Raw genomic sequence first — 23,598 nt, 5'->3', positions numbered from 1 at the left:
TTAACTGCTTTAAGTATCAAACTAAACCTCGATGGAAAGTTTTTGTTTTAGGCTGTGTCTTATTATCTTACTCTGCTCTTGAAAATGTTATTCTTTCTTTCTTGTCTCTCTTTGAGACCATTGACAGACTGCAGTCTTGCTCTTAAATTCTTCCTTGTGTATTCATTTGCTATAGTTCCTCTCATCCTAAATCTCTGCCCACAACATGTCAGGGAGGTTCTGGGGTCTTTTGGGGTCTTTTTCTTTATTGTTTGTTTGGGTTTTTAAGTTCAGATTGAAAAACTCACTAGTCCAATGCTATCCAAGCACTTAGATAATCCTTGATGTAAAAAACCACCCTCAAAAAACATGCTGCTTGCAGCACTGAAAGCATTTCTGTATTTTTTTTTCCTTCTGCTCACTTCATTCCTCAAGTCCTGGTTTCTCCCTTGTCTGTTTCCTGTTTTACATAGTTTGAATAGCAGTAATGGAGAATAAGACTTTGGGGAAGTAGTAAGCAGCTGTTTACATAAACTCTTACAATGCATACTTCTCAATTAGAAGGGTTGTACTGATTCGTGTGGATGCAGAGGTATTATGGCAGAGCAGACAGGGCTAGCGACCCTTGATCTGGAAGCTCTGTGTAAGCATGCATGAGCTAGGACATCCTATTAACACAGTAGCGGTATGGTTGCGTGTACGTACACTGTACTGGATTACAGATAGTAAACCCTGGCATTCAAGCAGTTTATCCTCCTTACCCTCCAGTATGTATGGTATTCATATTTTATATGCATTTTTATTGTATAACTGCATGGAGCTGTGCTTGGTGCTTTGGGCTCTGCTGTGTCATTACTTTTTTCTCAGCGTGGTTTTCCTATGTGTTCACGTAGCCTGCTTTACACAGAGTTACTTATTTGCTCTGTGAATTTTTGCTCAGTTATCATTGCCTGTAATGCACTTGGGAATCTTTTTTGGAGGAGGTGGGGAAATAAAAAATTGGCCAAAGAGATAGGTAGAGGAAATTATTTAAAGGCTAGCAGTGCTGGTATGCCCCAGGCTTGGAATAATTTAAGAACTTCTATAGTGTAGTGGATTTGAGAGAGAACTATGACAGATCTTAGAGGAGGATAGGAGTTTATTTTACTCAGCAATACATGAAAAAGCGGTATATGCGATGCATGTGCACGTGCTTCTGATCCTGAGCATATTTCTCACCCCCCAAACCACCCCCCACCCCCCCCACCCCCACCAAAGAAAATGAAAGATAACTTCAAGATAACTCTAACAATGTATACTATTACAAGAAAAGATGGCTTTTCAGATAAAGAAAACAAAGAAAATAATAACACTATAATAGGAGTTTCAAAGAGAGATGAATGAGAATGTGTTTGGGAAATGCTTTAAAAATGGATCGTGAGGCATTGTACAAGTAACCACTTAGGCATCTGTGGATTGGTCTCTTCCATACCCTTGAGGCTGCAGTTTGGATGTTGTATTTTTTTTCCGTGTTTACATTCTATGCTTTTTATATTCAGATGCTGGGTAAGCACCTTTAAATATCTGAGATTGTTTACTCCCTTTTCCTTCTACCAAACAAACACTTTTTTGTCATATCTGTTACAGATTTTTTCTTTTCTAATGCATAGTTGTTTGTTAATTTAACAGATATTGAAGTATTATAATGTTATGTTTGTGATTTTTAGATTTTATATTTTTTGAATATTTCTGATGAGCCTGTTCTGGGATATAATCCTCCAGCTACAATTACAACTTTTCATGTACATCTGTGGAGTTGTGCTCTTGATTACAGGTAAATAAAATGCAAGTGTTATGTCACTTGGTGGCACTGCAGCTATATATTTGTTCTTTAGGAATGTTTGAGTTTGCATATTGTAAAGAATATTTATTTAGGCTTGTTTGGAAAAAGTACTTAATAGAACTCCCTTAAACAGTAAGCGATTTAAAGTAGAATAAGCATTTGCCTATGCCTGGGAAGATCTAGTTAGGTAACCCATAAGGCTTTGATTGCACTTCTAAATAGGTACAGAGTATTAATTTTTTTGTTTTCCTATTTGTTGTTAGGCCCTTGTTTTTGCCAGTCAGATCTCTACTTACTGTTGAAACTTTCAGCATTTCCAGTAGTGTTGCAGTGGATAAATCCTCTTCTACTCTCAGGTATAATTTAAGTGATTGTGAAACATGGAAGCTCCTGTAAAACTTGTAATGCCTGTCTGCTTTTTGTGGTGTTTAAATTATCACCCTGGTTTGCATCTTCCGAAATATATTTTGGTCATGAATAATCCTTCTGTTTTATTAGGTTAAATAATCTTTTTTAATTATTGCTTTCTTTAAAAACTGCATTCTGCAATTTTTAGTACGGTTGAAAGATGCCCTGAAATGAAATTGTGTCTATTTTGTTAATTAGTAACACCTTAAGATTTCTTAAAGATTTGTTATTTGGAGACAGTAAATTAACTAAAGAAGTATTTAGTGATTACTGAACACCTCTATAACTTCTTAATAATTTTTCTTGCAACTTTAGCTGAATATTGAGTTATGCCTGTTCTGATGTGAAACATCTGCCAAGTTGCTTGTTTCTAACGCTAAAACCTTATAAATGACCTTAGAAACAAATGCGTCCATTACTTCCTTTTTGGCCTTTTTTTCTTTTTAATAAAGAAGTGTTAATTCTCTATGCCAAAAGCATTACTTCTCATTCTAGAAAGGATCAGATATATAAATTGAAATGCAAATAAGATATATTTTCGCCATCGCTAATTATCTTGCAGTGGTTAATTACCAATGGATTTGGAAATCATGAAAAGTTAAAGTGAAGAGTTTAGATTTAAGATATGCTAGATATCTTTGTGTTTTGAAATATTTTTTCCATACTAATTTCTTTTCTTTTGTCTGGTGAAATGCACAGCATTTCTCTAGCATATTTAGTTAATCTTTTTTTTAACCTTTCAGGATAATTTTAGATGAAGCTGCTTTGCATCTGTCTGACAAGTGCAACACTGTTACAGTGAACCTCCATAGAGGTAAGGATGTCTTAGATGTGACTAATGAATTGCAGAGCCTAAGGAAACAAAATTACAGGCATATTCAGCATAATAAAGGTTACTGAAGAAGAGGCCTGAGGAGATAAGGAGCAGCAAGTTGAAGTTCCAGTTTCAAAATGGGTATTTGAAAAAAGCATATTTTTAAAAATCTGGAGTTGGCACAGAAAGAAATCTTCATAGAAAAGAGATCTCATTTTATGAGATGTATATTCTAAATAGTTGAACTTGAAAGGCATTATATGGCACGCAGTTCTAGGTTCTGAAAAGAATCATACCAGCTGGTTTGCTCTCATTCATACAGTAACATTCTTTAAGGACTGAGAAACTTGAATCAATATTTAACAAATGAATTGGAAAAATAATGAAACCCTGTCCTCACAGATGTGTGTATTTAGCTTAGGTAAGAGATCTCTAGTGAAGGACAGAGTAAAGATATGCCTGTTTTCTTTAAACGAGAGAGAGGGGAAGTAAGTTACTCATGGTGCTGAAAGGTAGTACAAAGCGAAAATGTCCTCTCTCTCACTTCAACTAAAAACTGCTAGGATGCTTAGTCACCCAGCTACTGTATGCCTCTACTTCTAAGTCACAGAGATGGGATGAGGATAAAGATCTTAAAAGACTACACTGCACAAAGATGGTGGCAGTGGGAGTGATATATTGGTTTGAAAAGATTTGAGTTCTTCATTTGAGTAGCTGAAACTTGTACTCTTGAGAGTAATCTCCATAAAAGGACGAAATGCAGAGATATAAAAGGTTTTGACAAAAAATCCCTTTTATGCTCATGCTGTTTCTAATAATTTAATAACCAAACTACATAGTAAGGATGATGTTTGTTATTAAGTCCTTTTTTTCTTTTAATTACTCATTGTCTTTCAGATTACGTTCGTGTTATGGATATGGGATTGCTGGAACTAACGATTACGGCAGTAAAATCTGATTCTGATGGGGAAAGAGTAAGTATTTTATCACAAGTAAAATAAAATGTAAAATCTCCATGACAGATTGTGATTTGAAAATGACTTTATTATACTTAAAATCAAGGAAGGTTTTTCACTTTACCTGTACTATTTTTTTTTAAGTCCTTTTTGACTAGTTAAGTAAATTAATTTAAGAACAACGGTGTATAGATGCTGTTTTTAGGGAACCTTAGGCTGATGTGAAGTGTATTCTTTTTATTGTTGCTATCTAGACAAAACCACGTTTTGAGCTGCACTGTTCCAGTGATGTAATCCATATTCGTACCTGCTCCGATTCATGTGCTGCACTAATGAATCTTATACAGTATATTGCAAGTTACGGTGATTTACATCCACCCGCTAAGACAGAGATTAAACGTGGAGTTAGCAAGCCAAAAATGAAGGTATAAAATGGCAAACTAATACCAGCTTAACTTTGTTTCCTGGTAATATGTTTTAATTTTGATATCCCCATTCTACTTCCAAACAATATGAGATTTCCTCCAAAGAAATTAACAGATTGCATCTAACTTAAGATATATTTGAGAATAAAATAGTGCCTTTTTTTCTGCTTTGGTCACTACTTACAATTTTATAATATTTTGTGCTGTTTACCTATTGTACTTTATTCTTATCTAAACAAGGAAATTCCAGGACATGTATGACCTGCCGAAGTACTCTGATCTAAATACCCTAAATACCCTGAACCATAATGTTCTAACCTACTTTATGAATCATCCAGCTTGGTGTTTCAGCTCACCTGATTATTTATAAAGTTAAGGTGTTACTTCTTACAGTTTAAGAGCTGTGTATCCAACCATTCTAGGAAAATCTTATTCAGCACAATATTGCAGTTGTCTAAGATATAACTATGTATAGTTCCTCTCCTACAGGTAGAGACCTTTAGCCAACCATCTTCCCACGGACCAGTCCTTCCTGAATCAGAGCAACAGATTTTACGGGACTTGATGAGTGACGCAATGGAGGAAATTGAGACGCAACAGACTGCTTCCGCCATGAAGCCAGAGTCTAACGGTAAGAATCCTCTGGAGGCATAAATTCACATAAAGTACAGCCTTTCTGGAAGGAAAGTGGGATTGAAAGTTTTGTGTATGCAGAGATGCTGCAACAAGTGGGAGCCTACCTTTTGACGTCTGAAGTCCTCAAACTATCAAACAGCTTCTTTCTTTTAATAACAGTAATGCAAAAATAATTTAAGATTCTGGTCAAAAACACGTTACTGAGATACTGAAAACAGCAAGGAATGAATCTGACTTTGTGGGACTTTGTCAGGACCTCATATTCTCTAGAAGCGTAAGTTAGTATAGATGTAAATTTATATGACATAGGGCAGCGTGAAGGAATCAGACCTCTCTGCTGCATATGAAGGCAGTCCGGGAGGATGAGGCAGTTCTGAGTCACAGAAAGGACTTTTAGCTATGAGGAAATCTTTCAATCAGCAGATAGAACAGGGTAATTGATTTTTATCACAGGATTATGGCTTCTGCATCACAGCTAGAGTTAAATCAGTTTTTAAATTGGCTAAGGATTTTGTACTGCGAAGTACAGAGGATTTCACTATTTCCATGATGGCTGGTCCCCTTTCTGATGGTAGAAGGTGAGCAGTCACTGTAGTACTGAAAGTTATTGATGCTGTGGTCTTACTACCAGAATGAGAAACTTGGATACAGAAATGTTTGGGGTTTTTTTTTGTATCTGTGGGGTTTTTACAAAGAGTTTTTCTATATTTTCTCAGTTCATCTCTACTAGTAACTAGTTATGGTTATATTGTAATCACTTTCAATTGTACAGGAGACTAATTTTTGAACATTTTATTTATGGTAGGAATTGATTCAAGATCTAATAAGCAAATTTCCATGATATAATTGAAATAACGAATTCTAGTTAACTGTTACCTTCATTCATATTTTCATATTTTGTAAAGATTTTTCCACTGAAACATGTTTTTTTTGTACCCTCCTTCAACTCCCAGGAGTTTTGGATGACAGATCTCAATCTCAGGAGCCATCTTGCTCAGATCTCTTCCTGTTTCCAGATGAAAGTGGAAACGTCTCACAAGAGTCAAGTCCCACTTATGCTTCATTCACTCATCATATGATAAATGAGGCCATGGGAGATGTTCCCACAGAAAGTGATGATTTCTGCATTCTTTTTGCACCCAAAGTTGCTGTTGCTGTAAGAAGCTTTACGAATTGCTAAAAAAATCCATATATAAACTGAAGTAAAGAAAAACCTATGTAAGACCTGGACAAATTAGACTTCGTAACATTTTATGATTGCTTAGTGATACGTTTATCAGTGGGTAGAGTAGCAGAAGAATAATCTTTCTGATTGGAAGATTCATGCATTGTTACTGTTAGGAACGAATGCAAGTATTTTCAGATACATATGATTTTTCTATGTCTTAGCAGTATGTAGTTGTTCTCTGATCTGAATATTACATTAAACTATTGGGAGTTTTCTTAAGTTTAGCCATGTCTTATCATTGCCATTGTGACTTACAATAATGGTGTAGTTAGAAATGTTTTAAGCAAAATACAGTATTTATCAAAATAGCAGCTTTGCACACCTAATCTTTTATTAATTTTTCTCATAGTCTAAGCTTTCAGTGCTTTTATGGGCCTAAGATCCTTGACAATCCTCAGAGAAAAGCATGTGTGTCACTTTACACCACTGTCTGTCCACTGCATTAAAAGGTTCAGGAAACTATACTCAGACTCTTTGAAAACAGCTTGTGTTCATGTTTTTCATAGTATCTCTGGTTCTGTTCTTAATAGACAGAGTAGTTCTAGATCCCTAGCTAGAAGCTGTATTTGCCCAGTTGTCTTTGAGCTTGTTTGTTTCCTCAAGTGCTAATATGGTAGCCCAGGCTCTTCCATGTTTTTTTTTCCCCAACTCTTTGTTTTGTTTACATTTTGGATGAGGATTTCTTTTTTTTTAACTACTACTCAGCTTCTAATTTACTTTTATGTGCTTTTGTCTTCAGCAATGATTCTTATAAAGTAACTTAAACCAAGCCTATGTTGTATAAGATTCAGAAAACAATACGGAATAGTTTCTCTTCTTGTCACAGGAAAGAATTAGACATATCAATAAAGAAAGCAGATTTCACCTTCTCAGTGCTATATATTTTTTTTTTTTAATTAGGAAAAAGAGGAAGAGCCAGTAATAAAAATAATGGTTGATGATGCAATTATCATAAAGGAAAATCATTTCAGCCAACCTATAAAAAAAACTGATACAAGCAAAGCTCCTCTTCATTTTCCTGTTCCTCTGGTACGCTATGTTGTAAAGGAAATCTCTCTTATTTGGCATCTTTATGGTGGAAGGGATTTTGGGACTGCACCACCAACATCTCCAGCTAAAAGTTTCATGTAAGTGTTTGATGCAATTCTGTAGATTAGAACATTTAAAAATACTTAATTTTCCTTTGATTTGAGGTTAACCTCGTTATTCAGTCTTGTCTCCCTCACTTGCTTCTTCGCTCCCTCCTCACAATGAATCAATCATAGAATGGTTTTGTTTGGAAGGGACCTTAAAGATCATCTAGAATCATCTTACTCAGTTTAGCTTCACATACCAGAATGTCTTTTTCCTGTGTCTTAACCTGGGCAAGGTGGATTTGTTTCTGGTGTTTTTTTGGGGGATGGAAGGGGGGGGTTTGCTTATAAGAGTTATATTAGAAGTTAAATTTTCCTAAACAGATTGGGGCTTATGGGGCATAAGAGGCTGACACTGTGGTAGCTGAAGTCTGGTTTTCAGGATGTCATGTAAGTTGAAGAGTAATTAATATTATCACAGCCAAAATTAAGGAAACTTTTTATGAAAGTGAATTTGGTGGGAAGCATGCACCTAGCATTCCACTTAAGTATGTGTTACTTGAACAATAAAAGGAAACTATTTGGTTAACAGCAACACAACTTCCAGTATATTTTTTTTTTGTATTTTCTGGTATTTTGTAACCATTAAAATACTGAAAAGTTATATCCAGTGAAACATACACGCTTTTAGTGTTAGATTAACAATGAGATAGCTTTAAGTTGAATCTGTGAAAGTGTATTTTTCTTTATTTCCCCAGAAGTCCCCATAGTTCTCCTTCTCATACACCAACAAGGCATGGACGGAGTACAGCGTGTGGGGGAAGAGGAAGAAACCCAGACTTCCTAATGGAAATACAGTTAAGCAAGGTGAATGACACAAACAGCTTCAGCCATGACTGTGTGTGAATATCTTTACATGTTATGTCTGATAACAGCTTTCCGTTACATTTCAGTAGGGTTTCTTCTAGTAGTATCTAAATCTGAGCAATCACTTTGAAGGTGATGAATTCAGAATTTGTTTAACAAAAAATGTATTTGTTCTTCTAGCACAGTATTGTTTACTTGCTGGATAAACATGTTTCTAAAGATGAAGGATATTTATTATAATAGTCTTACAGTTTTTGTAACCACATTTTACAACTGCTGTTCTGTTTTTCTGTCTTCAGTTCTGCTGTGAATTGATATACTGATTGTGAAGTTAAATGTTCTAACAAAATAACCGGGATGTAGTTCTGTTGATACACTATCAGTTGATGATAACCGGACATGAAATAACATACAGTTATCACAGTATCATTCCTCTATTTCTCCTTATGTATTTAGCACCCTTTGGGCATAAGTATAAGTATATATAGGTAAACTTCATATGTAGAAGTATAGCCATCTCTCTTAATTTGCAGGTATTTAACGAGCTGGTGTTGGTACTGAAGCATAAAGTCGTCTCTTTCCCTACTCATACCCCTAACTTGGTACAAGGCTTAATAGTAATGTTTAAACAAGAAATTGAGGAGAAGAGTGTCAAAACCATAAAGTTTCTGAGCAGTGTTTATGATAAATACCTATTTTTCTCTTCCTCTTTAAAATATTCATTATCTCATGTATCTTAAGTATTGGGCACTTACACACAGTGTTTCTTAACATCTCAGTATCTGGCCAGTAGAAGTCACTGTTCTGCTTGCTATGCGTGCTCTGCTTCCTTACATTGCAGGCAAGGATGCTGTGGGAGTTAATGAGACAGGGAATGATTTGTAGGTAACCATAGGTCTTTGATTGAAAATGAGAACTACATCAAGAGATGAGGAAAAAGAGATAATTTGGAACTCTAGAATTTGAGAAAGGTAGTGGATTAGAACTTACATGGACTACAGTGTCTAAAGAAAAAGGAAACTTATACGGGAAGAAGCTACATGAGAAGTCTGTTGGCAGGGAAGAAACCTTAATTTCCTAACTGTAGAAGACGCAGGATTCAAGAACTGCAAGATTGCCCGGTAGAGGCTTCAACATGATGTAAAAAAGATGTCAGGACTGAGAGGAAAAAGCATAACTTGTTCTTTGTCTTACACGGACTCTTTGTTTTGGCTCGCATTTGCATCTTAAAATATGAATATGTACACAACAAGGAATTGGAAAATTTGTACTGCTAGACATGGAAAAATCTGAATAGTTTTCAGAAATCCTAATATTATTCCTGAAAATTTAAAATAGTAGACAGCTTTTTAAGTTCTTATATGTGGCCTGGAGCTTTCTTCTTTGTTTGTTTGTTTTTAAAATTTTTTTAAAGTGATATACTATTGTTAAAGGTATTTTTTCACTGAGGCTAATTATGCTGGTTTTCTCTCCTTTTTAAAAGGTAAAATTCCAGCATGAGGTATACCCTCCAGGTGGTGCAGAAGGTGAAGCCAGTCTGTTGGAGCAGCCAGTGTCACGGCAGGTTTTTATTGTTCAAGACCTGGAGATTAGGGATCGCTTAGCTACATCACAGATGAATAAATTTCTCTATCTCTACTGCAGTAAGGAGATGCCCAGAAAAGCGCATTCAAACATGGTACGGTTATAGAATATGTTATTTCATTATAATTATAGTTGTTGGACTATCATTGTGGAGATTGTATACACTTAATCTAGCAGAAGGAACATGAAGTCATCAAACATTGAAATAAGATAACTTGATAGTTATTTGCTGAGTCCTTGGTGGCTTTTAATATTAGTGTGTCAGGTATAAATATTTTTGAGATTGTCAGTTTAAAAAAGTAGATGTGCAGGACTACTTCGGTAGCTTTCAGATTTTGGTTTTGAACAACTACTTGTATGAGTATGATTAGACTTTTCACTACACTTGCAGAGTTGTAGTTCTATGATATGCTGTAGTCTTACTGGTTCTATAAATAACTTAGGAATTTGGTTTTTTGGGTTTCATTATTTTAATTTTCTTTTTTATAACATCTATAATGAGTCGTTTATTCAACACTATTCTTGTGTCCAGAGAAGGGCAGTGAAACTGGTGAAGGGTCTGGAGAGCAGGTCTTAAGAGGAGAGGTTGAGGGAATGGGGGTTGTTTAACCTGGAGAAGAGGAGGCTGAGGGGAGACCTTATCGCTCTCTACAGCTACCTGAAAGGCGGTGGTAGTGAGGTGGGTGTTGGTCTCTTCTCCCAAGTTACTAGTGGTAGAACGAGAGGAAACGGCTTCAAGCTGCATCAGGGGAGGTTTAGATTTGATATTTGGAAAAATTTCTTAACTGAAAGAGTGGTCAGGCATTGGAACAGGCTGCCCAGAGAGGTGGTGGAGTTACCATCCCTGGAGGTATTTAAAAGACATGTAGATGTGGCACTTAGGGCCATGGTTTAGGAGACATGGGAGTGTTGGGTTGATGGTTGGATTTGATGATCCTAGAAGTCTTTTCCAACCTTAATTATTCTATGATTCTATAACTGGTAAGTGGAATCAGAGTAGTACAGAGGTTTTGCAGAACGCTAGCTAGTGTTCTGAGATTTAGTAATTGCAAGTGCTACTACTTTTATTGATCTTGTTGCTTTTTCGCAGTTAACAGTTAAAGCATTACATGTTCGTCCAGAGTCTGGCAGATCCCCGCAGGAATGTTGTTTACGTGTTTCACTAATGCCACTTCGCCTCAATATTGACCAGGTTGGTTGTGCCAATGCAAGGGGAAAAAAAAATTTATGTATTGATACTGGGTTTTTTACTATATGCTTGTAACCATCATATGTGTTTTATGGGGTTGTTTTCTTGGTTCAATACCTTTTTTTTATTTATGATAATCACACATACCTTTGGATCTCTGCCACTCTGTTTATATCCATGGTAGAAATTGCCTTCAGCTCCAGCTATTACAGAGACTAGCCTCTTTTTGTTTTTTTAATTTAAATACTTAGAATATCTATACACCTGCCTGTCTTCTAAATAATAAGTTTTCCTCCTGAGAATTCTGATTATCTCTAATGTTTTGAAATCATGGCTTTTAAAAAGCATGCACTTATTCTTGAATTATCTTGCTTTGTTTGTTCATCAGTGGCATTGGTGTTTTTAACTGAAAAAAGTTAATCATTAATCCAGAAGATGTTCACAATACTTTAGTCAAGAACACTTGACACTTGAGGACTGCTTGTATACTCTGAAGGCTTTGGTCTTGCTGTCAGCTGCAGTGGCATGAAGAACAGAAAGAGAAGAAATTGTTTTTACCTTCTTTTAGCAAGCCTTTGGGCAAAGTATTTTTCATATACTCAAGAAACAGTTGGGATTTTTTTTCTGCACCAGTGTGGAAGCTACATATGTTTGTGCATTCAAATTTGAAGTGTAGTTATTACTCTCTAAGGCATTTCTTGCTTGATTTGTCATCTGCAGAGAGATGTGTGTTTTTTTCAAGAGCACAATTAGGAATTCCATATCTACCTTCTGATTCCCCTCAACACACATTAGAGACCAGGTTTTCATTTTATTGTTAGAAAAAATTGAACTCTGTAAAGGTTGTAGTAATTTCATATAGAAAAACAGCATAGAAATGCTGCCATCTAGTGAGGAAATGTGTTCCCCCTTGGTTACTTTTCGAAGTCTTTTATCTTTTATACTATAAACAAAACTCAACTTTACAACTTCTGCAAAATTAACCACAGCTTTCTTGGAAGCATAGGGTTGAATGCAGTCATGTTAAAAATTCTTGTTATTACTACTTAAGCTGTGTGCTTATCAGTTGGAAACAAAAAAAGGAAAACAAAGTCCAGATGTCATTAATTATTAGGATGAACGAGGCATCAGTATGAGGCATGTGACTGACAAGACATTAACAGCAGAGATATTAATGACTTTTAATGAAGCAGTGGCAAGAGCTGATCTGGCTGACATTGGCAATATTAGAGATGAATATAAACTGTACTTGAATAGCGTTTCATTAGAAGTCAGAGAAAAGTTAATAGCCATTAAAACACTTGGGTTCTGGACCAGTCTCCAAAATGAGAGCAGATGATGAAAACAACCCTGGAGTCTTAAGATGGAGCTCGATAGATTATGAAATCATATTATATGTAGTATGGGGCAATGACCAAGAAGATCTTTATGGTTTCTATCCTAGATTTCTATGTGGCTTCTGCACTTGTTAAAGGATCAAAAAGAAGAAATGTGTTTTGGTTCATATCCGTATGGAAATAAAGAGCTGGAATGGTAGATAATATTTTTTAGAGAATTGGGTATTTTGCCTTTTTTTAACCTAATTATATTTTATTTTTGACATTAGGATGCCTTGTTTTTCCTGAAGGATTTTTTCACTAGCCTCTCTACAGAAGTAGAACTCTTAGTTACTCCAGATCCTGAAGGTATAATTTTCAAAAAACTAATACGAAAATGCTGCTTCTTTCTCCTTTAATGTGTGTACATGTCTGTAAATTCACATGTGAAACTCATGCATAAAAGAACTTATGTTAGTCACCACATGCCAGCATTAGTTTCTGTTAGAACACAGAAACTTTGGCTGTTTTAGTTTTGTATTTTGTAAATGCCAACAAAGGTCTTCAGTGCCTGGGATCTCCACTGTATAAAAGGTTTCACCAAAATAGGAGCATATTTAATATGAACATTGAGAAAATTGAGGATTGTGTCTATGATATTTGGAGTTGTTATTAAATAAAAGCAATACATTATTTATTACCTCTTGCATAAAAGAGGATGTCTGCCTAATAACTTGAAGTTGTGTAACCTCTGGAGAAAGGAACAGAGATGAAAATTATAAACAAGCAGTACAACATATGTATACAGTTAAAGCAGTACTTCTAATCAACTACACTATCTGATGCAAAAACTAGTATATATTTAAAAGCATATTTCCTCTATTAACTATATTTGTGAGTTTGTTGGCAGCTGTACCATAAGTGTTTCTGTTCAGATGTTGTACTGAAATGCATAGGTGATGAAGTGCTCTGCAATACTGTCATTAAAACTAGATGGGTTATTATGCTGATGCATAAATCTCAACTTAAGGTTCTTGTAATAATTTCTGTTGATAACTAAGATGCTATCTTACGAAGAGAATCTAAATACTGTCCTGCTGGTAACTCCTGTTAATAAGCATTAGATCCTCCTAAGGACAAAGTAATTGTATAAACACAATCTTTTTGTAATCACTATGGAAAATACGAGTCAGTTTACTGTGTATAACTTCTTATCTTAGTTAAAAAGTCTCCTGGTGCTGAAGTTACGTGTAGTTTGCCCAGGCATGTCAGCAGCCTTAAGGACCCAAGTCCAGTCATTTCTTTCTCATCACACAAGCAAGCAAATGAAAATGGTAGCATTGATTCTATGGATGTGGTTAATGGAGATGATCATCATTTCTCAGAAGAAGTGACATCATACAGTGATCAGCCAGTATTTTTCAGGTAAATTTTTGTTACAAAATTTCCAGTGACATACAGCTGTTCTGCTGAATGTTTTAAGAAAGTGTGATGGTATACTATTCAGACCTTATGACAGGGTGTGTTTCTTTGGTTACTGACTGATTGTGGAAATCAGATATATTTGTTTCTATCACTGGAAGGTAACTAATGATTTTTTTTTTTTTAACTAACTCTTGCACGCAGCTGTGCAAAATAAAATTAATTGAAGCTCTGCCATGTACAGAACCAGTAATAAGATGTTTTACAAATAAATAAAAAGAGCATTCTTTGTATTCTTTATGTCTAACAATGTAAATTGTGTCTAATATAACCAGAGATGAGAGTATATCAAGGAAAAGGATATCAGGGGAGAGGTATGAGATTAACATATCACAAGAGAAACTCTAATGTAGTCCTGACTGGGAAGCGATTATAGAAATGTCAGCTTGTTACGCAGCAGCTCTTTCTTGTGTATTCAGATCATAAGTGCCTCTAACAACAGATGTGTACTTTGGTAAGCAGTGCAGAGCCAAATTATGAGAGAATGGCTGTGGTTCTATTTCATCACATACATCAGCAACAAAATTTTTTTTTAGTAAGTTCTAGCTGCAGGGCTAAATTTTGCCCATAGAACCATCATTAGCCATACTTTTTTTTTTTTTTTTGGTAACTGAAATTCATGCTGTGAAAATTGGGGGAAGATGTTCACCTGCAGGTTTAGTAGCACTTTTGCAGGACTGTTAGATTTGTTATTAATGCTGAGCTTGACTAGATGTTAATAAACCAAGAAAAGCTGAATTTGCCATTGTATTTTCCACACTTATTCTGAAGTACTAATACAGTAACTAGAGGATTTATGGTGTACAGAAAAGGGTATGACATCCTACCCCATAAGGATGGGAAACCATGGGTTTCTTTTTGGAAGGATAACTTTATTTCCTTTTCATGTTTCTCACTGTAAAATTTCTTTTGTACATCCCAGAGAATTTCGTTTTACGTCAGAAGTTCCAATACGGCTTGATTACCACGGCAAACATGTATCAATGGATCAGGTTTGTGTGATGCCGATGCTGTAGAACAAAACTCTGATGTTGTTTGTTTTGGTGTTTCCCCCTCACTGAGTTGGGGTATATTTTAATGCTCCCTACTCATTCCTGATGTGATCTTCAGAGATGCAGAACACTCTTCTATTTTTTCCTCCTTAGTTTCAGTAAATCTTAACCTTGTTTCACTCTTAATTTGAAAACTAGGGGATGGATCCTTCAGGTATTATTAGGTCAGAGTGAGACTTGAAATTGACATTTGTCAACTCAGTGACCTCTGCACAGCTGCGGTGCCCTCAAAGGATGATACCACTATCTGATGCCAGAATTGTACATTTTATTTTCTTCCACATTAATACCAGCATAAAGGCTTGTCTTTTTTTCATCCTTGTTTCCTTCTCTTGCCTAGTCTAGTAATGTATGGGCTTCAGTGGCAATGGCAGAATCTAATACAGATTAAAAAAACGCTCATAGTTCTTTTTAAAATATGTATTGGTTATCATACTGAGTTTACAGAGCAGATGACAAAAAATCCTATTTGCACAACCAGATTTGCACTCTGTCATGGCAAATCAGTAAGAAAATATAGACAAGCAAAAGCAGCAACTTCTTGAATTTGCACTGCTGCCAGAGAAATCAAAACATGAAACGCAGCTTTAGAATGCCTGGAACAGACTAATGTCAGACCTATGTTTACATAGTTTATTATATCTTAGTATTTCTGAAGAAGCCCTTTTGTGTCTGGATGTTTTTCTTAGATAACTGATTAAGCAAGATTCCATCTTTTGCAAGTTTTTGTGTAACGTAATTAATAGCACTGTAACGAGTAGCATTTGGGAGACTCGGGGAGAATCAGTTAGAAATACCTGCAATAAGTGTTGAGGTGATGAAATTATTTCTCACCTGCAGATTAGATTGTACAGGGTGAATAAATTCATGTGATAACAAAGTATTTCACTTAACAGGGGACACTAGCTGGGATTCTTATTGGGCTTGCTCAGTTAAACTGCTCAGAATTAAAGCTGAAGAGACTTTGTTACAGACATGGGTAAGTTTATTGAATTGTAGATTAACATTGGTGTTGCAAATTGAACAAGTTTATGGTGAATAACTGAGTGTAGCAAGCAAAAAGCAAATTCTCTGATAAGATGTGCTTCTAAAATCTAAGGCACTTTTTGACTTTACAAATATTTCTTGATTCTAGTGTTCGTCAAATATATAGTGTTCAAGAACATCTATTTTCAGGACAGTATTTAATATATGTGCTAGTCTTGGTGCTGAACTCTCTTAATTTTAGTTGTATTTTTACTTCCTATTGAACTGGAGGTGATTCTGCAGTCTTGAACTTCTGTTTTATGGAGCACATACACACGAAGCGGTTGGGTCAGCCAACAGCAACAAAAAAATGACACTTGAAAACAGCTTTCCTTTTGTTTTCAATGACATCTTTGTTTACTTCAATGAATAATGCATTTGTCTTATCAGGAATTGTATGGGTTTTTTTAAAATAATAATTTTATTTACTTCAGTTTATTAGGTGTGGATAAATTGTTCTCCTATGCCATCAGTGAATGGCTTAATGATATAAAGAAAAACCAGCTACCAGGAATTTTGGGAGGAGTAGGGCCTATGCATTCGCTAGTGCAGTTAGGTAAGTTAATTCTTATCTCTATTCAGACACATATGGCTGTTGTTTTAAATGAACAAGACTCAAAAACAACAAAAAAATCCCACAAACAGTGTTGACACTTGTTTTTACCTCTTCTCAAGGCATTCTGCTTCTCTGAGTGAACTTTCTAACTGTGGTGTTCTGTCTTCATTTTCAGTCCAAGGTCTGAAAGACTTGGTGTGGTTACCAATAGAGCAGTACCGAAAGGATGGCCGTATTGTAAGAGGCTTTCAAAGAGGAGCAGCTTCTTTTGGTACTTCCACTGCAATGGCAGCACTGGAGCTAACAAACAGAATGGTTCAGACCATACAGGTATAGTGTATTACTTCTGGAGTTAGATGTAAAATGAGAAGTGTTGCTCGTACGTGCTCTGTATTAAGCTAATATCTTAATGCTATGTGTTTAGGGTGGGGAGCATGTCTTAAAAGAAAAAAAAATAAGCAGCTGTATCAATGGGAAGGAAGACACTGGACAAAGCTTGCAGCAGTCTCTGAGGTGGCATCAAATGCAATATTTAGAAAATTGAGTTAAATTATTGCTGAACATCCAAGCTGTTACATGTTTCTTAGTATCTTTAATGTATTACAGTATACAGTTTGATACTAAAATACTCAGCTGTGCTAAAAAAAACCACTGATATTGAGAACAATGATTCTTCCTATATGTGTATTTTCCAATAATAGATTCTAACTTTTTAAAAATGTCACCTTATCTGTTCTTATTTGAAAAAAAAAACCACAAACAACACACCCCACAAAACCAAAGAAAAAAAACCCACAAAACTAACCAATCAAACAAAATTCCTTAAAACCAATGCTAATGCTGTTGATGTACACAAAGTCTATAAAGCTTTCTGGATTTAACCCTAAAATAATCTTGGATTAAATTTAATAAATTTAAAGTTAATAAACTTATCTTCCTTAATGTAAATAAAACACATAATGAATAAATCTACACTTCTACCACCTAATTTTGCAAAAATAGTAGATATGCCTAAGCTTGAACATATATAGTAAAAACTCAGTGGTATTATTCACGAGTGGAATTATGTGTATGCTTGTGTGTTTGTAAGAAAAACATACTGTTGATCAAATGCTTCCATTTCTGTCCTGAGCATTTTGTGCAGATTAGAGGATGCTTTTGAAGGAATGGCAATTAGGGAGGAAAAAACCCCTACCACAACCTACAATGTTCGTTCTTTCATTACGGAACTTAATGTATAGTTAACAGCTGCACCCATTCCAGTTGTTCTTATACAAACCTTAATCTGATGTAAATGAATATTATTTGCGGAACTAAAATTCTTTTATTTCAGTTATGTCACCCTGTTATTAGCTTAAATTTGTGATTGGATGCTATAAGGCTTCTTATATATTTTGCATTTGGTCCTGATCTTCAGGCAGCCGCAGAAACTGCATATGACATGGTATCACCAGGGCCTACTTTTACTGAATCAAAAAAGATCAAACGATTCCCTCGCCATCGTTTAGCTCATCAGCCAGTGGACCTGCGGGAAGGTGTAGCCAAAGCATACAGCGTAGTAAAAGAGGTGAGTGCAAAAGTAATTGTCCTTAACCAAACTTTAGAATTATTTCCTAAGACTGCATATAGAATACCAGATGTTAGTTCAACCTGACCAAATGAAGAAGGGTATTCAAGGTTTGAACAAGTCTCAGTGATCAGTAATTTTGAACAAGACTCGGTAATACAGACATCAGTAATCTTAAACCAACAGAAAACTTGCAGGGCAAAATCAAAGAAGGAGAAATAAACTAAGGTGTTACACAGATGAGCATGAATAGGACTTCAGTGTTCTACAGTTGTAAGGGTTTACAGTTATTCTGAGACATGTAAACCTGATTTCCTGCCCCACGTCTTCCGTCCTTCCCTTCCCACTCTGTGTCCTCTCTTTCCCATGTCAGTGTATTAAAAATTAGAATGCTGACCTGTTTTTATTGTACTTCTGTATTGTACTTTCAATTAGTTGCACCTGATATCATGTCTAGGAAGTTAGGTCTTAGCTGGGGAGTTTTCAGTGAATTCTGTCATTTTGAGTAGCTCACAGTACCCCACCGCTTCTTCCCGTAGGCACAAGAAATGCCACCAGAGGCTAGATGAAATATATTAATCTGTAAGTTCATAGTAGTGTTATTTTAAACCTCATTAGAAGAACTAAATCATATTTGCATCAGTATGGTTGTACTACAGTACAGTACAAATCACAAAGAAGAAAAATGCTGAGCAGTTTAAGTTTCCCTTAAAATTAGGAGAGGTTTTTCTTTTTCAGTGTAACTAATTTCTGTTAATTTCTCAAAGGGGATTACGGACACAGCCCAAACCATCTATGAGACTGCTGCTCGTGAGCATGAAAACAGAGGAGTAACTGGAGCAGTAGGAGGAGTCCTCCGCCAAATTCCACCAACTGTGGTGAAACCTTTCATTGTTGCAACAGAGGCAACCTCAAATGTTCTAGGTGGTATGAGAAACCAGATCAGGCCAGATGTACGTCAAGAAGAGTCGCAGAAGTGGCGCCTTGGGGAGGACTGAGATTATAAATCTGTCTCAGCAGGCGTGTAGCAAGGCTGGAAATGCAGAAGATTGTCCTGTTGGCAGCTTTAGATGGAGCCCGCTTTGTTTTGTCATGCTCATCTCAGGAACAAATGAGGTTTTCAACTATTATTAGCAAAACATCCAACCAAAAATATTTATGAAGTGAAAGGCAAATTGGTACTTGCTTATGCTGTGTTTTACCAATACATTTGGTAGATAGTGCCAAACATGGCGAAGCATGTGCAGCCAACTCAGAGACATGCTTGCTCTATTCCATTTACCATATTTTTCTTGGTAGATTTAACATCTGAAGCAGTAGCCTGTATGTTGAAACTAAGTAATTTAAAGATGTTTTCTGAGCATAGTCAAAGAACTGTCTTCAACAAAGGGCTCTGCAGGTGCTCTTCACAGACTAAAGGGCAAAATCTTTCATTTTGGACATGAGACATGAAGGCTATTTAATACAGAAGCAGATAAGGTAATATCGTTTAGTGGTCATAAGCATCGCTTTTAGTGTGGCACTTACAGCGAGGGCAAGCTTGATAACCATTCAGAACTTAGATTCAGCGTTGATACACATATGAGAACAGGATTTGTTCCTAAATATTAAATACCTACTTTTGTGGGTCTTTGAAGAACCTGAATGTTGCAGAAATGTTCTGTTGTGTTGCACTTTAAAGGATATGCCTGTATATTGTGCTCTTTTTATAGTGTGAATAAAATGTAATGTGCATTAACCCTTATGCGGTTTAGAAGCTTACAGAAATTATTGAAAAGAGCATCATTTGATGATGATCCTACAGAAAAGTGTCTTAAATTTGTTTAAACTACTCATATGTAGAAATGCTTTTGTCTTCTGTTACACTAATTAAAATGCTAAAAATAACTGTCCTTCAGGAAAACAGCAGTTAAATATTATTGTGGCCACCAGTTCTTTGAAAGAATGAGAAATCCTAAGTAAAGTAAAAGCAAATTATTTCATAATTTCATAGTTAAAATTCTATACAGACTTCATTTTAAGAATCTGCTTTTATTTAAAGTTCATATTGTTGCGAAAGTTGCTGCTCCAAGATATTTTTAATTTAAATTGTGTGTGGTCAGCTATTTGACAATGAGTATTTGGGGTCATTTAATTTGAACTGGGAGGGTGTGAGAGGATTTAAAAAAAACAAGACAACAAAACTTCAAAAATCAAAGTTGGTACTGACATTATTTAGTTTAATAGATGACCAGGGTCTCCACAGAGCTTTATTAAGCAGCTGACAATGTGCCAGTTTTGGGCAGTTAAAAGGCTCAGCACTAGCTGCGCAGGAATAAGCTTTTTTTCCCTTGTATTAGCAAAAACTGCAGGATAAAAGTAAAGACTGTTCTGAATATAAAAATATTCACTTTTAATTTCAGTAACTTAACACTTCGGCTGAGTAGCCAGAATGTAAGTTTGTGGCAGTCGCGCTTGTCGTAAGTGGAGGGTCCTGCAAATAGGCTGTGTGGAAAATCTCCACTGAAAAAGGGACATCAGATAGTTTTGATCAGACTTTGATCTCTAAGGGTGATGATGAAGTAGTTTCCCTGTCTTCTATTTAATACCTGCCACTAGCAAAAACCTCCCTGATGGGCCTAACAGAACAAATAGGAGTGTAAGAAGGAAAATAGTTATTGCTTGTTCATCTTGATATTATATTAGCTATTCCCGAACACCAAAGAGTCTGGCTGGAGGGTAAATGATTTGAAAAGGTCCCCTCTGCTGGGAAGACTCCTGCAGTCTGCTTTTATTACTTTTGATAAAACAAAACCCCAGTTACAAACAAATTATTGCATTGGGTGACAGGTGATACTACAAAGTTTTGTTTTCATTCACTGGAGTCATCTAAGTTGTGGTACGCTTTGAAGGCCTGGTCAAATGACTTGCTGTAAGCAGGAGATGCTTTCGAGGGGACAAATACCTGCAGATTTAGTGACATGAAATATTTTTCGATGTAAGAATACTTGCTGCAGTTCATACTTCTGTGCAGTAATTAGAGAGCTCTGCTCTAGCGAGAGCTCAAAGCTTGAGCGACTTGCACAGGAGCGAGTTCCGTGTTTGCAATTTGGCACCTCCTGAATGCCTTCTCAAGAAGTGGCGATGAGTCAATGCAAGTAAGTAGCAACGCATCATTTTTATTTGCAGTCACCATACTGTGTAATTTCGGCTGGTCCAGTTAACTGGAGTATGCTGCAAGAGTGTAAATCTATGTATTTTCTTCCTTTTTTGATATTGCTGAAAAAGAGCAGTGGCGTGTCAGTGTTCTTTTCATTTTAAATTCTGTCATGAACTGATTGTACTGCAATGCAATTAGAATATATTTTTATATGAGGGCATGCTGTCAAGGTAAAACATTTTTATAGTGTCTCATTGTCAGCAATACAGACTCTACAATTTTATTAAACTTCACTTTCTGCTATGTAAACCCTTGCATTTACTGCTTGCACTTTATTGAGCCTCTTCAGTGAAATTGATTTAAATTTTTTTCCAACATTTTAACATTTTACAAGCAGTTCCTTAATTTTTGGATGTATGTTTTTCAGTTGTGACATGATCTTGCGGTGTTTGAAATGTTTTTTTTTAAAAAAAAAACAACAAACAAAACCCACAGAACATGCCAAACTAGTCTTCACGTTAGGACCTTGTTTTCAAAGTGTGTCTTGTGTTTTAAATCAAAAAGTATATGAGTATACGAGAAGGGAGTCATCAGATGCTCTGCTCAATGCTGTTGAGTTTTCAGGCACTTAAAAATACACAAAATGAGATTTGACTCTGGAAATATTTCCGGGAAATGGAAGCCTATGGATACATTACTGTATTCTCTGTTAGCGTGAGGTGATCTGCAAAAATATTGTTGTACTTGAATTTTCCACTGAAATCACTTGGCTATAGATAATGGCACTTTTCATGTCTATAGTGGGTGTAAACTGGCACAGTCCATGTTTAATGTTAACTTCTCTCATGTTGAACTAACACTACTACTGCTACTACGATTGCTTAGTCCAATACTGTCATAGACAGAACTGTCATCCTGGGTTTTCTTAAGCATCCTGGCACTTCAAATAATACAATGGTGAAAGCCTGGGAAGTACCTGAAAAAAGACAGCCATCTTCTGAAAAAGAAAAGAAAAGAAAAAAAAAAAAGAAAACCATGCATCGTAAGAATCTTAGCAGTGACGGAGAGCAACAGACCGTCACATCCGTGCAAAGGCAGCTTCCATTTTCTTTCCGATACCAGCTCACAGTTCCTAAATGCCGCAGCTTTTTAGCAGTGCAGTGTATCCAATGGCTAATGGTAAGCATTAGGACAGTCACCAGTGAGTTTGTATGTGCTTACGGGATGTGTCTGTTTCTGTTTTCTCATTAAGTGGTTGACTGTGAACATCCATTGCTTGCTTTCATTTACAGTTGCTTAACTGAATTGCCAAGAAAGGTTTCTTAATAAACCAAAAAGCTGTTAAATGGTTATGAACAAGACACTCTTACTGAACACGATCCATATACCTGCAAATGTGATACTGATTTTACTTTAAATATTGAAATGTATGCATTTTGTAAAACAGTGAACTATAATAATTTGTTTAGAGTAGTTAAATACTACTAAATCTTTTAAATAGCCTCAATCTCACACCAGCATAAGCATTGGCAGAAAAGGTGTGGGTATTTATGTTAGCTTGGATCCCTAGTGTGCATAGTTCTCGCAGTTTCCAGGCCTCATGGTTTAAGCTTCTGACAACTGTTTTAAGTTGCTCTACATGCTGAATCTTGTTTACAGTTAAAAAATTAGATACTACAAATTAAGTACATAAGTACAAGTCATGCATTTGTACTGGATTTCTAAATAGTAAGGTAGCTCAGACAGAAACACAGCAATTTGTGTATATGTTTGTGTAAATTTTTTACATTTTTGCATTTATATTATAGTAGTTTTGTGGTATTGTTTGTATATAGTTTGCTAGTGTAAAGAATATAATCTCATGAAATACAAACCACTGTTGAAGGGAACTGACTATTTCAACTTGAGTTATTTTACTTAAAGTTCTTGTCCCCTCAGTGTGTCTTTGAGAATTATTTTTGACCATAATTTATATGGCACCAAAAGTGTATATTTTAGCTTATTAAAATGCTGAAAGGCCTGAGTGCAAATAGGTTGTCCTGTTAAATATGTTTAATGGAAAAACCACAAATTTGTAATGATACATAAATAAATATCTTAATTTGTTCCTTGAGTTGGTTTTCTCTACCTATGAATATAACTAATACAGAAAACAGTTTCCCAAAATACCAGAAGTTAACAGTTAAAGCTTTTTACGTGTCTGGCTCTGCAACTGTACCTCAAAAATTAAAGTTTTATACTGAAAAAGAAAAAAAAGTTTCAATTGCACAGAGATCAAAAGCTCAGAAATAACCTGGCTGATAGAGCTTTAACCCACCTCTGTACCATCACATACTGCATCTCCTATAGGGCCGTTGCTACATTTAGTTACTGAGTATGTATTTCTTACCTCCCTGGTCTGGGGAGGTTTTAAAGCTCTATTAGCTTCCAAGCCCTGTGGAGAAAGCAAAATAATGAACTCCTTTCAGGATGCTTGTGT

General features: G+C 35.7%; 1 protein-coding gene across 5 annotated transcripts in view; it reads left to right on the top strand.

The window, feature by feature from the left end:
* The window catches only part of ATG2B (autophagy related 2B), a 48,891-nt gene extending 27,286 nt beyond the window's left edge, over positions 1–21,605 (top strand). For 3 of the 5 annotated variants that reach the window (XM_075103846.1, XM_075103847.1, XM_075103851.1), the window contains exons 24-42: positions 1,686–1,792; positions 2,065–2,157; positions 2,953–3,023; positions 3,921–3,997; positions 4,234–4,404; positions 4,894–5,035; positions 5,994–6,196; positions 7,169–7,395; positions 8,100–8,208; positions 9,692–9,886; positions 10,883–10,984; positions 12,588–12,666; positions 13,518–13,722; positions 14,702–14,771; positions 15,728–15,810; positions 16,292–16,413; positions 16,589–16,743; positions 17,831–17,980; positions 18,748–21,605. In XM_075103846.1, the coding sequence (XP_074959947.1) occupies positions 1,686–1,792; positions 2,065–2,157; positions 2,953–3,023; positions 3,921–3,997; positions 4,234–4,404; positions 4,894–5,035; positions 5,994–6,196; positions 7,169–7,395; positions 8,100–8,208; positions 9,692–9,886; positions 10,883–10,984; positions 12,588–12,666; positions 13,518–13,722; positions 14,702–14,771; positions 15,728–15,810; positions 16,292–16,413; positions 16,589–16,743; positions 17,831–17,980; positions 18,748–18,978 (2,592 nt within the window). In that variant the 3' untranslated portion in view covers positions 18,979–21,605. The remainder of the gene's footprint in view (positions 1–1,685; positions 1,793–2,064; positions 2,158–2,952; positions 3,024–3,920; positions 3,998–4,233; positions 4,405–4,893; positions 5,036–5,993; positions 6,197–7,168; positions 7,396–8,099; positions 8,209–9,691; positions 9,887–10,882; positions 10,985–12,587; positions 12,667–13,517; positions 13,723–14,701; positions 14,772–15,727; positions 15,811–16,291; positions 16,414–16,588; positions 16,744–17,830; positions 17,981–18,747) is intronic. The other 2 variants (XM_075103850.1, XM_075103848.1) reach the window with 1 other exon arrangement.
* Positions 21,606–23,598: the final 1,993 nt, after the last annotated feature.

This window comes from Phalacrocorax aristotelis, chromosome 9, assembly GCF_949628215.1.
Source record: "Phalacrocorax aristotelis chromosome 9, bGulAri2.1, whole genome shotgun sequence".
Classification (NCBI taxonomy): Eukaryota; Metazoa; Chordata; class Aves; order Suliformes; family Phalacrocoracidae; genus Phalacrocorax; species Phalacrocorax aristotelis.
Note: the sequence above shows the minus strand (reverse complement) of the source record. Positions and strands in the feature narration are given on the sequence as shown.